This window comes from Anabrus simplex, chromosome 9, assembly GCF_040414725.1.
Source record: "Anabrus simplex isolate iqAnaSimp1 chromosome 9, ASM4041472v1, whole genome shotgun sequence".
NCBI classification, from domain to species: domain Eukaryota; kingdom Metazoa; phylum Arthropoda; class Insecta; order Orthoptera; family Tettigoniidae; genus Anabrus; species Anabrus simplex.
The window spans coordinates 19,024,534-19,041,781 of record NC_090273.1 but is presented as its reverse complement, the minus strand read 5'-3'; the positions used below and the strand labels follow the sequence as shown (position 1 = coordinate 19,041,781).

The 17,248-nt window shown below is 36.4% G+C and overlaps 1 protein-coding gene across 1 annotated transcript in view; it reads left to right on the top strand.

Annotated features, from left to right (window-relative positions):
• The window catches only part of spict (magnesium transporter spict), a 29,518-nt gene extending 16,930 nt beyond the window's left edge, over nt 1-12,588 (top strand). The window contains exons 5-6 of the mRNA XM_067153481.2: nt 2,765-2,873; nt 11,529-12,588. Of these exons, the coding sequence (XP_067009582.2) occupies nt 2,765-2,873; nt 11,529-12,151 (732 nt within the window). The 3' untranslated portion in view covers nt 12,152-12,588. The remainder of the gene's footprint in view (nt 1-2,764; nt 2,874-11,528) is intronic.
• Nucleotides 12,589-17,248: the final 4,660 nt, after the last annotated feature.

Here is a 17,248-nt window from a genome sequence, read left to right as displayed (position 1 = left end):
AATGTTTTAATTGAGTTTGAAACTTTGGTTTACAGTCACTTAATCTACAAAAGTATTGTGTACTGGCAAGATGTTGTTTTCTTGTCTAATACCAAAGGTCTACAATAAAGATTCTACAAAAATAAGTTCTACTCTTTAATTGATCTAAAAAATGTCTACATATTATATGGTCCACAAATTTTCGATGGTCAGTAGATTTACACTCATGTAAAAGAACTCCTGCAGGACAAAATTCCGGCACCCCGGAGTCTCCGAAAACTGTAAAAGTAGTTAGTGGGACGTAAAGCAAATAACATTATTTATAATTTTTAATGGACATACTCAGTAATTTCGTACACAACATTTTTAAAACTTCATGCACAGTTTTTCCACATGCAGTTGTAAAGGAGTGTTAGTTCCACATATTCCGATATATGTGGAAGAAAGATATCAGTCTCAATTTAAAATAACGTTATCTTAGTGATGTACAAAATGATATGCAACTCACAATTATAATGGTTGGATGTTTCCACCTAATCAATACTATGTACATTCACAAATATATGTGTGAATTGTAGAATTATCAGTTTGGAAAAATGAAACTTAATATCATATGAGATGATATGTGACTGTTAATGGAACTGCTGTGTGTCCCTCTTGATGACCTGGTTAAACTCTACGAAGACATCTACACTGCCATCAGTGAAGTCTTAATTGAAGTGGCAGAATATATAAACTTTGGTTACATTAGATACAGACCACCTCATGGAAGGCCATGTGCAGTCCCATCTTTCTTTAATCCTCCGATATGGAATGTATATGTTCAGGTTCTAGAAGTTTTGCATAAAATACAGACACTGTTGAGGGTTAGCACAGTGAATTTCAGAGACTGGTTAATTCTCACCAAGTTTTAATGCAGAGATTCATAGAGTTCATGTAGAAAGCCAAAAGTGACAATGATTTTTATTTTTTTCAGTTTGCTTTGTGTCGCACTGACACAGATAGATCTTATGGCGATGATGAGATAGGAAAGAATTAGGAGTGGGAAGGAAGCGGCCGTGCCCTGTCGGCAGCCCTGAAGATGGTTTTCTGTGGTTTTTAATTTTCAAACCAGGCAAATGCTTGGGCTGTTTCTTAATTAAGGCCACGGTCGCTTCCTTCCCATTCCTAGCTGTTTTTTATCCCATCGTCACCCGATCTGTATTGGTGTGACATAAAGCAAATTCAAAGTTAAAAACTTCATGATTGTTCCGTATTGAATAGAGAAATAAGATGATGTACAATATTATAGGGAAGGATCCACCTTTCAATACTCCGTAGTAAGTTGAATAAACAGGTTGTAACTACTTTTTAGTTCAACTTACTACGGAGTATTGAAAGGTGGATCCTTCCCTATAATATTGGACATCTTCTTATAAAGCAAATTGTAAAGAAGGAAAAGGTTTGTAGATATATATTGAATACAGTGTTACAATATTACTGCTTATGAAAATAAATTTGCTCTAGATTCAATGTATGAAAAATGATCCTTAGAACTTTGTTTTGTAGAATAAAAGGTCATTCAAAATACTTAATTCTAACAGAGCCCCGGATAGCTATCTCATAGCTCAAGTGATAGTATATTACTCCCCAGTACATTTTCAGTGTCGGAGTGGATGAGGACAAAGGGCTAGTGAGTATCTCAGATGTGGCACACACCTCTTGTGTCTCCAGGGGGCGTGTGAGAAATGGATGGAGGTCAGGAGCTCCCTGGATAAATGTGACTGAATACACTTCCAGTAATACCTTTGTATCTACAATGTTTGATAGCCTACATAATGAAAATATTTGAATCTTTATTTTATTACAAGCATTCAATAAATAATGTGATTCTTCCAAGACGTATGTTTGTCTAAAATGGAGGTTTGCAAACTTATAGACTGGTATTCCACTAAATCAACATTCATACTTTTGCTGTGCTGCCAAGTTATATTAAAGGGTTTTTAGTGGATCGCCTAATATTAGTAAGTAGTGATTATACACTTAGTGTAATTACTAAAATGGTAATTAATTACTCCGTGACAGTCCTCAACCTTCTGTAAGGAGACAACTTCAGAAAAAGAAGAATAAGATGACAATGATATCAATTGTAGTATGTTTACTGAATTGACCACAGATCAATCTCTTAACTGCATTAATTTTGAAATTGAAAACTATTTGTGGCAATCACAAGACTGTCACTTCCCTCTTTAATGTTATTTAATAAATAATATTGTTTTTTAATAATACACTTAAAAATATTATATATTCACCATTTGGATCTAGCGAAAGTGGTCTTAAAAATTATTATGCAACTTGCTAAGAGGTGCAGTTACTGTAGTTAGGTCCGTGACCTCTGTGCTTAACGTCTTTGAATTAAATTCTGATACAATTGGTTGAAAGTGCCTGAATGCCAGAGACTAGTATTAATAAACGTACATTAAAGAACCCTCTTTTTTTTTAAAAGGAAACATGTGGCTCTCCTGCATATCTATATAGTCTTTTTGTACATAAATGTCTTATGGCCGGAGATCATCTGAAAAGATGCATTATGGAAGTTAGTATGATGGAAGTGTAACCCTAGCAGGCTGTGATGTAAGGGATGGACAGTGTTACCTAGCAGCCGTGCAGTCTTACGGCTGATGGTCACCTGAAATTAGCAGCCACTGATGGACGGCCATGACCGAAAGACAAATTTATGATCATTTCATTTTTGCAAAGGGAAAAGTGGTTTCATTTTACTGATGTAAGTTTTTCTGTGTTGCAGATGGGGTGCTTTCTGTGTGTCTTAGGCTCAACAGTGATCATCATACACTCCCCGAAAGAGGAAGAAATAGAGAACCTGGATGATCTGTTGGTAAAACTACAAGATACAGGTTAGTTCTTAAAGCTGATGGTGAAGTACAACCATCATCTCTTAACTTATTAGAATGAAGGTATCGATGAAAGAAATGAAAGAACCTTAGAGGTATGAAAATGAAATACTCCCTAGGCCTCGCAAACCTAAAACTATCGGAGTTGGAAAGGAATGAGCGTTGACCAAGTGAAGACAAAAGTGGGCAACAACGCACAAGTAAGTGGAAGCAATACCAGACACATCTAGAGGCCTTGTGGTCACCTCTCCACGCTCCCGAGTTGAGAGCCTGTACTGGTCCACTTCTAACTGCCCCTTACATAAGGCACAAAATACCATAGGTGTATTGTATGCCCCGATCAACAGGAAGTTGATTGCTGTAAGACCATGAAGTCTTTCTAAGTGGCAACATATTGACACCTCTCTAAGATCACTTCTCTTGTAATAACAGTTTTGTAATATTTTGAATTGTAAACATCACTTAACAGAGCTCTCTCTATGTAAGTAAGGTTGTTTAGAGATTATTGACAGTCGGCCATGTAGGCCATTCAATAAGTGGAGGAAAGCAATCTGTTGGCAGCTCGGAACTCCTCATTTGTATGAATGGCCCCATAGCACGAATACTATGATGGACCAGCACGTCGTGAACCAGTAGTTATTGGAATACATATAATCCAGAAGAATGGCACGATAAAGAACTCGACAGCTTCTTCCCAACAATATTCACAAACAGGCTGTTTCACTTGGCAAGGCAACTCTCCTTGTGCAGATGTCTGCTCATGGTCACCTTTTGGAACAGACAGTACCTTCATGGATCAGGACTGGTAAACTTTCCAACTCAATAAAAAAGTATGCTTCTATGTTGAGTAGTTGGCCATCTAAACTCATTGCAAAAACATCTTAAACAGTTACAAAATATGTTAAACAATGTAAATAACTAAAATTATAAAAAAGCTAATTAAAAAGCTGTTAAAACACAATGTGTGGTGTCTGTCTTGGAGTACCTTCTTGCTTCGGATTTAATGAGAAATGACAAAAGTGGTTCGGAACAAACTTGTTTTGTGCTAAATGAAGTGTGTATCAGGCTGGCTTGAAGGAACTTCTTTTGTACGTTATGGAATGTGGACCACATTTATAACTGTTCAAGATGTCTTTCCAATGTGTATATTTGGTTGAGGATAACCCAAATAGGGTTGAAACATGCACTGTAACAGGTTTTTATATGACTAAATTTACCACTTATTTGTAGTGTTTTTGTCCTTTTGCGTATTTAAAAGGCGGACCCACAAATATAAATTATTTTAGAATTAATATTCGAGAACAGAAGTAGCCTACTCTCCCGAAAGAGCTGTGTCGCCAGCAAAGTTCAAGGACTTGCTGGAACTGTTTGGTTATATCCCCCTAGATGATATCACCCGTTCTAGGGATAACGGCTCCCTGTTGTTGTTGTTGTTGTTGTTGTTGTTGTTGTTGTTGTTGTTGTTGTTGGAGTCATCAGTCTGTAGACTGGTTTGATGTGGTTCTCCATGCCACCCTATCCTGTGCTAACCTTTTAATTTCTAGATAACTACTGCATACTACATCTGCTTTAATCTGCTTGTCATATTCATACCTTGGTCTATTCCTACTGTTCTTACCACCTACACTTCCTTCAAAAACCAACTGAACAAGTCCTGGATATCTTAAGATGTGTCCTGTCATTCTATCTTTTCTTCTCCTCAAATTTAGCCAATTCAATTTCCTCTCACTAATTTGATTTAGTATCTCTTCATTCGTGATTCGATCTATCCATCTCACCTTCAACATTCTTCTGGAACACCACATTTCAAAAGCTTTTATTCTCTTTCTTTCTCAGCTAGTCATCGTCAGTGTTTCACTTCCATACAGTGTCACGTTCCAGATGGAAGTCTTCAAAAACATCTAATTCCTATATCAATGTTCGATGTGAGCAAATTTTTTCTCTTATGAAAGGCCTTTTTTGCTTGTGCTACTCTGCATTTTATGTCCTTACTTCTTCCATCATTAGTTATTTTACTATCCAAGCAACAATGTTCATCTACTTCCTTTAAGACTTCATTTCCTAATCTAATATTTCCTGCATCACCCGATTTAGTTCGACTGTACTCCATTACTTTTGTTTTAGACTTATTTATTTTCATCTTATACTCCTTACCTAAGACTCTGTCCATACTATTCAGCAATTTCTCTGATCTTCTGCAGTCTGAGATAAAGTAACAATATCAGCAAATCTCATGGTTTTGATTTCCTCTCCTTGGATTGTGATTCCCTTCTCAAAGTCCTCTTTAATTTCCTTTACTGTCTGTTCTGTATATAAACATTGAAAACGAGGAGGGGACAAACTGCAACCTTGCCTCATTCCTTCCCGGATTGCTGCTTCTTTTTCAAAGCCCTTGATTCTTATCACTGCTCACTGATTTTTATACAAATTGTAGATAATTGCTCGTTCTTTGTATCTGATCCTGATCACCTTCAGAATTTCAAATAGCTTGGTCCAATCAACAATATCAAATGCCTTTTCAAGATCTACGAACGCCATGTATGTGGGTTTATTGTTCTTAATTCGATCCTCTAATACCACACATAGTCAGGCTTGCTTCACGTGTTCCTACATTTCTTCTGAAGCTGAATTGATCTTCTCCCAACTCAGTTTGTACTTGTCTTTCTATTCTTCTGTAAATAATGCATGTTAAAATTTTGCAGGCGTGAGATACTAAACTAATAGTGTAGTTTTCACACTTGTCAGCACTGGCTGTCTTGGGAATAGATATAACAACATTCTGCCAAAAATCGGATGGCACCTCTCCTGTCTCATACAAAGGGCACTAGGAATTTTTGCAATAAGGAAAAACGGTTGGCTGGACACCCTTGTTATGGTGAGGGATGAAAAGAGGGGTGAAACCAGTCTAGAAGACAGCAGTGTGATTGAAAGCAAGTTAAGATGTCAGTGTGGTCTAAAGGTGAATATCGCGCAATTATCCACTACAATTTTGCTCGTGGATTAACTGTTGACCAGTGCCTGGACGAAATGACTCCTGTGCTGGGGAAAGACTGTTCACACCGGACAACAATTTTCTGTTGGTACAAAGAGTTCCAGAGGGGAAATTTTGGGGTTGAAGAGGATCCTCGCCTGGGCGACCGTCTGAATCAGTGACTGAGGAAAATGTTGCAGCAAGAGAGGTGGTTGACATATCGACAGGTAGAAGCAACCCTCCACATCCCTGCACCAGCTATTCATTCAGTTCTACACGACCATCTCCATGTTAGAAAGGTTTGTTCCCTTTGGGTGCCCCATTCACTTTCAGAGGAACAAAGGGCAACATCGAGTGAAATGGTGCCAAGAAATGCTAAAACAGTTTGAAAATGGGACTTCACGTAATGTCAATAGCATCGTTACAGGTGACAAAACTTGGCTTTATTATTACAATGTCCCAACAAAATCGCAGAACAAGGTGTGGCTGTTTGAAGATGAGGGTACTCCTGTGAATGTGCGAAAGTCAAGGTCAGTGAAGGAAAGGATTATTGCAGTATTCTTCACTAAACGGGGCATCCTGACTCGGGTTGTGCTAGAAACACAGAGGACAGTTACTGTGAAGTGGTACAGTGAGACTTGTCTTCCTCAGGTCATCCAGGCTTTCAAGCAGCTTTGTCCAAGGTCATGGCTCAACACTTGGCTCTTGCATCACGACAATGCTCCAGCACATCGTGCTAATGTAACAATGAATTTTCTTGTCAGATCAGGGTTGAGTGTGCTTGATCACCCTCCATACAGTCCTGATCTTGCCCCATGTGACTTCGCACTCTTCCCAGAGATGAAGATGAAGCTGAAAGGGCGGCATTTTGCATCCAACGAGGAGCTTCTGGCAGCATGGGATCAAGAGTGTGAAAATGTAACCGAAGAAAAGTGGCAGAGTTGGTTCAGTGACTGGTTTCGACGTATGGAGAAGTGTATTGAGTGTGGTGGAAATTATTTTGAAAAAGTCTAAAACGTTCACTCACATTGCAAAACTTTCCTAGTGCCCTTTGTACATCTTACACATTAAATGGAATAACCTCGCCATGCTGGTTTCTCCTAAGGCAGTCAGTAATTCAGAGGAAATGTCATCAATTCCATGTGCCTTGTTTTTAGGTCTCTCAATGCTCTGTCAAATTCTGACCTCAAAATTGGGTCTCCCATTTCATGAGCATCAACAGCCTCTTTTAGTTCTAGAACTATATCATCTATGTCTTTACCTCGATACAACTGTTAGATATGCTCCTGCCATCCTTCTGCCTCGTTTTCTTTCTCCAGAAGTGGTTTTCCATCTGAGCTCTTAATATTCATACACCTAGTTTTTCTTTCTCCAAACGATTACTTGATTTTGCTGTATTCAGCATCTATCTTTCCTAGGACCATACAACCTTCAACATCCTTGCACTTATAATCTATTAGCTTCATAGTCGGTATTGATAGTTCAAGCACACAAGTATGAAGGATGAGTTCTCCACTTAACCAATACTTTATTTTACATAGTGTCAATGTTATTTACATAAAAGGACAGTACTGGTTTCGACCTGTAAATAGGTCATCTTCAGCTGTTGAAGAACCTGCTTAATAGCAACTGTACAGAATAAATACTACTAAAATTAAAATTAAACAAGAATGCCATTAAAATAAACATGAATGACACTCTTCTAAAAAATGCTTAAGGTTAAGATATGTACATATGGTACAGTTTTGGGGGTTAGAGGATTTTTTCCTGGCCCCATGATTTCTACATATTTCAAAAATTATATTTATGAAGTTGGATACAATTCTAAGAGTTTATCAAGAATCACTGACATTCTGGTATCAAGTTTGAATATCTATGTTAAATGCAAATACTATGTCCAACGGTTTTATGAGATGTTTCAAGGTGCATAGTTGGGCAGCAAATGTGCGGGGATATCGTATTCATTAGAATAAGAGGTTCAGTAACCTGTTTACAGATACATAGCTTATTCTCAGTCTGTATCAATACTGAAAAACATGCTAGTGAATGCCACTATACTAAAAATATTTAACGTTAAGATATATACATATGGTACAGTTTTGGGGGGTTAAAGGGCTTTTATCCTGGCCCCATGATTTCTACATATTTCAAAATTAAACTTGTTGAGCTTGACACTATGTAAAATAAAGTATTGATTAGGTGGAGAACTCGTCCTTCATACTTGTATCCTTGCACTTCTCCTTCAGCCATGTTCTGCACTTTCTATCCACTTCATTCTTTAATCGCCTGTATCCCTTTCTGCCCTCTACATTCTTTTTTGCATTCTTGTACTTTCGTCGTTTGTCAGTCAGGTCTAGTATCTCCTGTGTTATCCATTGATTCTTAGTTTACCTTTCCTTTCTTCCTAACATTTCTTCTGCAGCCCTAGAGGCCTCATTCCTCTTAACTGTCCATTCTTCATCTATTGTGTTTCCTTCAGCTTTTTCATTTAGTCGTTGTGCAACATGTTTCTTTAAACAGTCCCTTACACTTTTTTCTTTTAACTTGTCTAGATTCCATCTTCTTGCATTCCTTCCTTTCTTCAGTTTCTTCAACTTCAGACGGCATTTCATGACCAACAAGTTGTCGTCAGAGTCCACGTCTTCTCCTGGGGAAGTTTTGCAATCCAACACCTGGTTTCTGAATCTCAGCATAATCATTATGAAGTCTGTTTTATACCTTCCAGTGTCTTCGGGTCTCGTCCATGTATACAGCCATGGTTTGTGGTGTTTGAACCAAGTACCCAATGACCTTAAATATGACTCAAGTAATGGGAGTGTTAGAAATATGTCTTATAACAAAACAGAGTGAGTTGGCCATGCAGTTAGGTTTGCGTAGCTGTGAGCTTGCATTCGGGAGATAGTGGGTTTGGATCCCACCATCGGCAACCCTGAAGAAGAGTTTTCCCATTTTAACACCAGACAAATGCTGTGCTGAACTGTAATTAAGGCTATGGATGCTCCTTCCCAATCCTAGCCTTTATCCATCTTAATGTTGCCAAAAACCTTTGATATGTTAGTGCGATGTTAAATTGCTAGTTAAAAGAAAAAACTAATCGCTCACCATGACGAACAGAAATGAATAGTGATGATTCCCTCTGATCCACATGTTAACAGACACGGTGTATATGTTCTCTGCCGCATGCAGCGCTGCTGTCGATATAAAGGCTTTTTGACGGCTTAAAGTGGAAGTGTGTAAACGATTTCTGATCTTTTTTCGGTAATTTTGTATGCGCAGAATATCTGGTGTTAACTTTTTGTGAACTGAAAAATAAAAAACATTAAGTATTCGAGAAGTAGGACGTATACTTCAGTATATGCGTCAATTTACTAGCACATGAGAATATGCCAACAACTTGCTATGTCTTGGGTTACAAGTCGGGTTGCGATAAACAGTCAAATTAATTTCTTTTTTTTCACCTCAAAGGCTCTCAATCTGTTCTCCAAGTGGTCAAAGGCTACTCCACGACAAAATCTGCCTTTGAGTGGTAAAAGTTGTATCTTCGATCTTCATTTTACCACCGAACTTATCCAAAACTGTAACAATTTTATTATTAATGGTGAAAGTGGAACAGAGACGTAAACTGGATCCCATAGCAGTCCCACACATTTTTTCAAATCTTCTATTATATTTATCCTGAAACTTCATAGTAAAAGGATGTCCATATTAATGCCAATCTACTAAATCAGATGATTATGATATGATAATATGCTAGTCTATACAGTGGGTTATCTTCTGCACTTCTCTCATTTAAACTTGATTCAAAATTATTTTTTTTGTGTAAGGTAAATTTCTAAATTATCCAAAACTTTCATTAATTTTCCCTTTTTGGCTGAATGTAATAATTTCATGTCATTGGAAATGTCTGTAAATTTATGATTCATTTCAATCATATGTTCTCCCAATGCCGAATATCTTTTATGTTTAACCGCATTTTGAATCAAGTAGGATAGACTAGCATGTGATCATTTAAGGAGCAAAAAGAAGAAAAGAAGAAAAACTTGAAGATCCTAAATTTATATAGTATTCTCATTCAGTTCAACCAAAATTTTGTGTATTGATCATTTTTATAATATTTCTTTTTACTCTTTGATATGGTGTATTAGGACAATACTTCTTTAAATTGTAAAACAAAAGATTGTGTGATATTGTTTTGTTCTTTGATCTGACCACTGAGGAAGGGAATGGTTGAGATTTCCCAAAACATATTTAGTTTAATAAATAGTTTTTCTTTCATTTAATGAGTGTATTGATCAAGGCAGATTCAAATAAACTATTTTAAATAGTTATATTATACATTCGTGAAGGAACATATCAACCAGCACACTATGCATTTCTATTCGTCCTGCACATACTAATATTTTAACCCGTATTGTTTATATTCATAAATTATTCTGTATTTTGGTTGTATGAAAAACTAGATTTTATTTGACTTAACAAAAAGTAGTAGGTTCAGCTATATTTCGTGATCACCTGATTTGTTTTACTATTTCATCATAATGGTCCGTTGTTGGACATTATAAATTTTCCACCTAACTCATTCTTGGTTGCCTGCATTTCGCCCTCGTGTGCTAAGTTAGGCTCGTCAGTTGGGACTTAGCACACCACCCAAGACGCAAGGCTAGTGCATACCGTGGAGGCCACTACATAGGCTACTTGAAGCCACCAGCAGTGCCAATGCACTATGAGAGCTATGTCTCATTTCCAAAAATTGATGCCTGCCTGGCCATCAAATGATGTAGATGTTGATTCCCATAGGGAACCTAAAATATTTGTCCTGAATGAGTAATTTATAATACCAATATAATAGTCCGTTATTGGACATTATAAATTTTCCAGCTAACTCATTCTTGGTTGCCTGCGTTTCGCCCTCGTGTGCTAAGTTAGGCTCGTCAGTTGGGACTTAGCACACCACCCAAGACGCAAGGCTAGTGCATACCGTGGAGGCCACTGCATAGGCTACTTGAAGCCACCAGCAGTGCCAATGCACTATGAGAGCTATGTCTCATTTCCAAAAATTGATGCCTGCCTGGCCATCAAATGATGTAGATGTTGATTCCCATAGGGAACCTAAAATACTTGTCCTGAATGAGTAAATTTATAATACCAATATAATGGTCCGTTATTGGACATTATAAATTTTCCAGCTAACTCATTCTTGGTTGCCTGCGTTTTGCCCTCATGTGCTAAGTTAGGCTCGTCAGTGGCACTGCTGGTGGCTTCAAGTAGCCTATGCAGTGGCCTCCACGGTATGCACTAGCCTTGCGTCTTGGGTGGTGTGCTAAGTCCCAACTGACGAGCCTAACTTAGCACACGAGGGTGAAACGCAGGCAACCAAGAATGAGTTAGCTGGAAAATTTATAATGTCCAATAATGGACCATTATATTGGTATTATAAATTTACTCATTCAGGACAAATATTTTAGGTTCCCTATGGGAATCAAAATCTACAATATTTCATCATAGTAGGAATACCTGTGAGATAGTACATTAAGATAATAAAAAAAAAATTAACATTTGTTGGTATAATTTTATATTCTTGACAATTTCAAAAGTTTATTTTTTCTCTGTTGTGACAAAATTATGGTTTAGCTCATTTTGCAAGTACCCAGTCAGATGTTAAAAGCAATAGTTGTATTTGTTTTCAGGTTTCCTAGTCTATGTTGCATTAGTCATGACAACATTCCTTGTGATAGTGTTTTACTTGGGTCCACGCTACGGTCACCGCCACGTGGTCGTCTACATCGCACTGTGTTCTGCTGTGGGCTCTCTCACTGTGATGAGCTGCAAAGGCCTGGGTCTTGCACTCAAAGACACTCTCACAGGGCAGAGCAACGAGGTAGGAAACTGGTTAACCTGGGCCTTCCTCATCACCGTCGTCATCTGCATCATCGTTCAGATGAACTACCTGAATCGAGCTCTGGATCTTTTCAACACTGGCATCGTCACACCTGTGTATTATGTCCTGTTTACTACTCTCGTAATCACAGCCTCAACTATTTTATTCCGTGAATGGCAGAGTCTCAGTGCTCAAGATATTTTAGGTAATTTTTGTGGTTTCTTGACTGTGATAATAGCTATCTTCCTGCTGAATGCATTCCGTGAAGTCGACATTACTTTGTCGGAGGTGCAGAACATTTTGAGGCCCAAGAGGGACTTGATAGTGGCTCACCGCAGCAGCAAACAGCCGTGCAGTGATGAAGAAGGGCTGATAGGTTCTTCAGGACGAAGCACAACGTATGGAAGTCCTGGACTCACACACACTATTTGACAACCCTGTTTTAAGAATAAACTCTTACTTGTAAAGAACTTGTGATAACCTTTAAATAAAAACAGACTATTGCCAACGCTGTATAGACTGAAGGTAGAAAATTTTAGACTATTTCTTTCTTAGTAGAAGAAAAATTTGAATAATCAAGTTTAGAACACAGTGAAGTGAAAACTGTGCCAAGGAGCCCGGTGAACTTTCAGGACAAGGAAAATGCTGACGAGGAGAAAAGTAAGAGCAGATGAACGTAAGGATAAGATACCATCTTATGTTGGCATCGTGTTTGTCTCAATGAACAAGTACTTGGTCACTCGGTTAATATCTACCGAAGTACCGTGCAGTTTCTAGTTAGTGTTAGATTGGATCTGATGAGTAGACATGGTAGATTTTAGCATCATCTAGCAATAGTAATGTTAGCTTATTATGAGGAGTGTCATATTGATTCTCTTGAGATATTTGTTTGTTTTAATGTTGTCAATCTTATGTTAATTTCAAGGACACTTCCTCTAAAGCATTACTTTGTCAATTTTATATTTTTCATCTAAACTGTGTTATGTGGCTGAAGATGTTGATAATATACGAAACATGTACCACTTTTGACCAATAAAAATTGCCTTAGGCAATCATTGTATCGACTAGGTGGAAAATAAATAAATACTTCATTGTGAAGACCTATCTGTGTCGGTGTGACGTAAAACAGCTAGCAAAAAAAAAAAAAAAACTATTCGTCTACTAACGTCATTCCAGGCCATCTCTCCACTGACAGCTCAGAACATACCACTTAGTCAAGCAGCTTGTCTCCTTACCCCCAAGTCTTCCCAGCCCTAAATTTGCAACATTTTCAATAGCGCAACTCCTCATAAAGATGTTGATTCCGATAGGGAACCTGAAATAAATGTTCCGAATGAGTAAATTTATAATACCAATGTAGTTGGTCCGTTATTGGACATTATAAATTTTCCAGCTAACTCATCCCTGGTTGTCAGCGTTTCACCCCAGTGTGCTAAGTTGGGGTCATCAGTTGGTAAATAGCACACGTACCAAGAAACATAGCTAGTGCATACCGTGGAGGCCATTGCGTAAGCTACTTGGAGCCACCGGCAGTGTCAATGTGCTATGAGAGAATGTTAATAAACTTAACCATGATAGGTTAATATTGTGTTTGGTCCATATTGACTGGTCTGAATGTATAATATAACTATTTATAATAGTTTATTTAAATCTGCCTTGATCAATACACTCATTAAATGAAAGAAACATTATTAATTAAACCATATATGTTTCGGGAAATCTCAACCATTTCCTTCATCAGTGGTTAGATCAAAGAATAACACAATATAACACAATCTTTTGTTTTACAATTTGAAGGAGTATTGTGTCCCAATACATCATATCAAAGAGTAAAGAGAACTTATGAAATATTATAAAAATGATCAATACATACAATTTTGGTTGAACAGAATGAGAACACTACACAAATTTAGGATCTTCAAGTTTTTCTTCTTTTCTTCTTCTTTTTGTTCCTTAAATGATTATATGCTAGCCTAAACAGTGGGTTATCTTCTGTACTTTTCTCATTTAAACTTGATTCAGAATTACATTTTTGTGTAAGGTAAATTTCTAAATTTTCCAAAACATTCATCAGTTTTCCCTTTTTGGTCGAATGTAATAATTTCATGTCATTGGAAATGTCTGTAAATTTATGATTCATTTCAACCATATGTTCTCCCATTGCCGAATATCTTTTATGTTTGACCGCATTAACGTGTTCTTTGTACCTTATAGCCAAACTTCTTCCGGACTGTCCTATGTATCGTTGTTTACATGTTTGGCATGTTAATTTGTAAAATCCTGATTTATTAAATATACATTTATTCTCTATTTTATCAGAATTGAAAATTATCTTATTAGTATTATTATCCGTTTTGTATGTGACATTGATGTTCTTTTTCCTGAAAATTTTAGCCAGTTGATAAGAGTGCTTATTTCGAAAAGTTAGAACTACGAATTTCTTTCTCTCTTTTCGCTCTTTAATTAAAGTTGTTTTAGGTTCATTTTTCACTTTATTTATCATTCTATTAATAAATCTGTTGGAATATCCGTTGCTACGAGCGATTTGATGGATTATATTTATCTCTCTATTATGATTCTTCTTAGACATAGGTATGTTCATAGCTCTATTAATTAAACTGTAAAATGTTGCCTTTTTATGTTGACCTGGATGATTGGAGTCATTTCTGATAATAGTATCTGTTTGAGTAGCTTTTCTGAAAATTTGAAAATCAAAATGACCAGAATTTCTAGTAACTGTCAAATCTAAATAATTTAAAGTCCTATCATTTTCAGATTCCATCGTAAAATGCACTTGTCTATCCAAAGTATTTAAATACTGTAATATACCATCAGGTTTAACCTTTCGTTCATCGATAATAACAAATATATCATCGACGTATCTCAACCATGTAATCAATCCATCTATTTTATCCACTATTTTATTATATTCCATGTAATCCATGAATACGTTAGCTAAAATACCTGAAGCCGGCGAACCCATTGCTAGGCCTTTAGACTGTTTGTATATTGATAGGACTTTAAATTATTTAGATTTGACAGTTACTAGAAATTCTGGTCATTTTGATTTTCAAATTTTCAGAAAAGCTATTCAAACAGATACTATTATCAGAAATGACTCCAATCATCCAGGTCAACATAAAAAGGCAACATTTTACAGTTTAATTAATAGAGCTATAAACATACCTATGTCTAAGAAGAATCATAATAGAGAGATAAATATAATCCATCAAATCGCTCGTAGCAACGAATATTCCAACAGATTTATTAATAGAATGATAAATAAAGTGAAAAATGAACCTAAAACAACTTTAATTAAAGAGCGAAAAGAGAAAAAGAAATTCGTAGTTCTAACTTTTCGAAATAAGCACTCTTATCAACTGGCTAAAATTTTCAGGAAAAAGAACATCAATGTCACATACAAAACGGATAATAATACTAATAAGATAATTTTCAATTCTGATAAAATAGAGAATAAATGTATATTTAATAAATCAGGATTTTACAAATTAACATGCCAAACATGTAAACAACGATACATAGGACAGTCCGGAAGAAGTTTGGCTATAAGGTACAAAGAACACGTTAATGAGGTCAAACATAAAAGATATTCGGCAATGGGAGAACATATGGTTGAAATGAATCATAAATTTACAGACATTTCCAATGACATGAAATTATTACATTCAACCAAAAAGGGAAAACTGATGAATGTTTTGGAAAATTTAGAAATTTACCTTACACAAAAATGTAATTCTGAATCAAGTTTAAATGAGAAAAGTACAGAAGATAACCCACTGTTTACGTTAGCATATAATCATTTAAGGAACAAAAAGAAGAATAAAAGAAGAAAAACTTGAAGATCCTAAATTTGTGTAGTGTTCTCATTCTGTTCAACCAAAATTGTATGTATTGATCATTTTTATAATATTTCATAAGTTCTCTTTACTCTTTGATATGATGTATTGGGACACAATACTCCTTCAAATTGTAAAACAAAAGATTGTGTCATATTGTGTTATTCTTTGATCTAACCACTGATGAAGGGAATGGTTGAGATTTCCCGAAACATGTATGGTTTAATTAATAATGTTTCTTTCATTTAATGAGTGTATTGATCAAGGCGGATTTAAATAAACTATTATAAATAGTTATATTATACATGAGAGAATGTCTCATTTTCAAAAATTGATGCCTGCCTAGCCATCACTTGATATAGCCTAGATGTTAATTCCCATAGAGAACCTGAAATATTTGTCCCGAATGAGTAAATTTATAATACCAATATAGTTAGTCTATTATTGGACATTATAAATTTACCAGAGGTAGTTAGAGCAAGATGCAATTGCACGTGAGCTGTGGTTTATGAGAAACTGATGAGTACGCAAAACATGTGTATCACGGTCAGTTACATTGTAAGTTACAACCACTTGATGTATTACTAGCAAATGACCTTCCATATCCTGATAGAACCCTGTGCAGTAGTTGGAGTCTGACCTAAAAACTTGGTGCAAACTGTTAACCTCTTAGCGTGGGATGACTTTCTTTACCTGGCTACCCTGTGCTGCAGGAGGAGTATAGCACCAAGCATGCTACAAGTGCAAGCTTTTAGTTAATCGGGCGTAAATGACGAGCAATTCAGTGGATTTTACCAAAATGTTCAGTTTGTTATTAGTGCATAAACACACAAACACCATAATTTACTGGAATTATCCAAGGTCAATGAAGTGGAGGAATCTTCTGAGCTTTCAAATCGAACACGAGATATGACTGAACTAAAAATAGTAGCTAGTATCCGGATTTTTTGAGAAATAAGATCTCAATACAGGTCTCTGTACAATGCTCATTAACATACACAATACAAAAACTACATAAATTTCCTCCACAGTAAGCAGTATACATTCATTTTTAGCCTCGATCAGAAAAGCAATAACATACCGTGTGATCGCATGCGATGTTGAGCATAAATATCTGCCTATTCTACTACCATCTTTATGAACTCAACAGTAACAACTGAAAATTTTCAAAGAGGATATAAGCAGTTCTTTGCAGCATTCTGAAACTCATCATTTGCCGTAGCGAGTGCCGTACACTGCACGCAGACTCCCCAACACTTTCTGTTGCGGAGTGACGTACACTGCACGCGCATAGCAGCTTCTGTTTTGTGCTTCTATCTAGCGAACATTTCTTGAACCATTACAAATGTAGTAAGATACATCTGCAGATGAAGCATTTGTCTTTCATTTGATATGTATATCTATCAAGTTTTTACCGATTACATATGATATATCACGTCTGAAAAATCAACAAGTTCTGTTGTTGACTTCATGGCAGTTAAATGTTTTCTTGTGATCGCAAATTCGAAAATTAACTATGTTTTACCGAGTGGTGATACGGCAAATTTGGTTTCATTAAGCAAAGACTAGGATATAGAATTTGAGAGTGAAAGGAGTGATCGTGACATTGATGTTTTTTTTGATACACTGGAAAATATTGGCCGTAATGCTATTGATGATGGGTTTGTGTGAG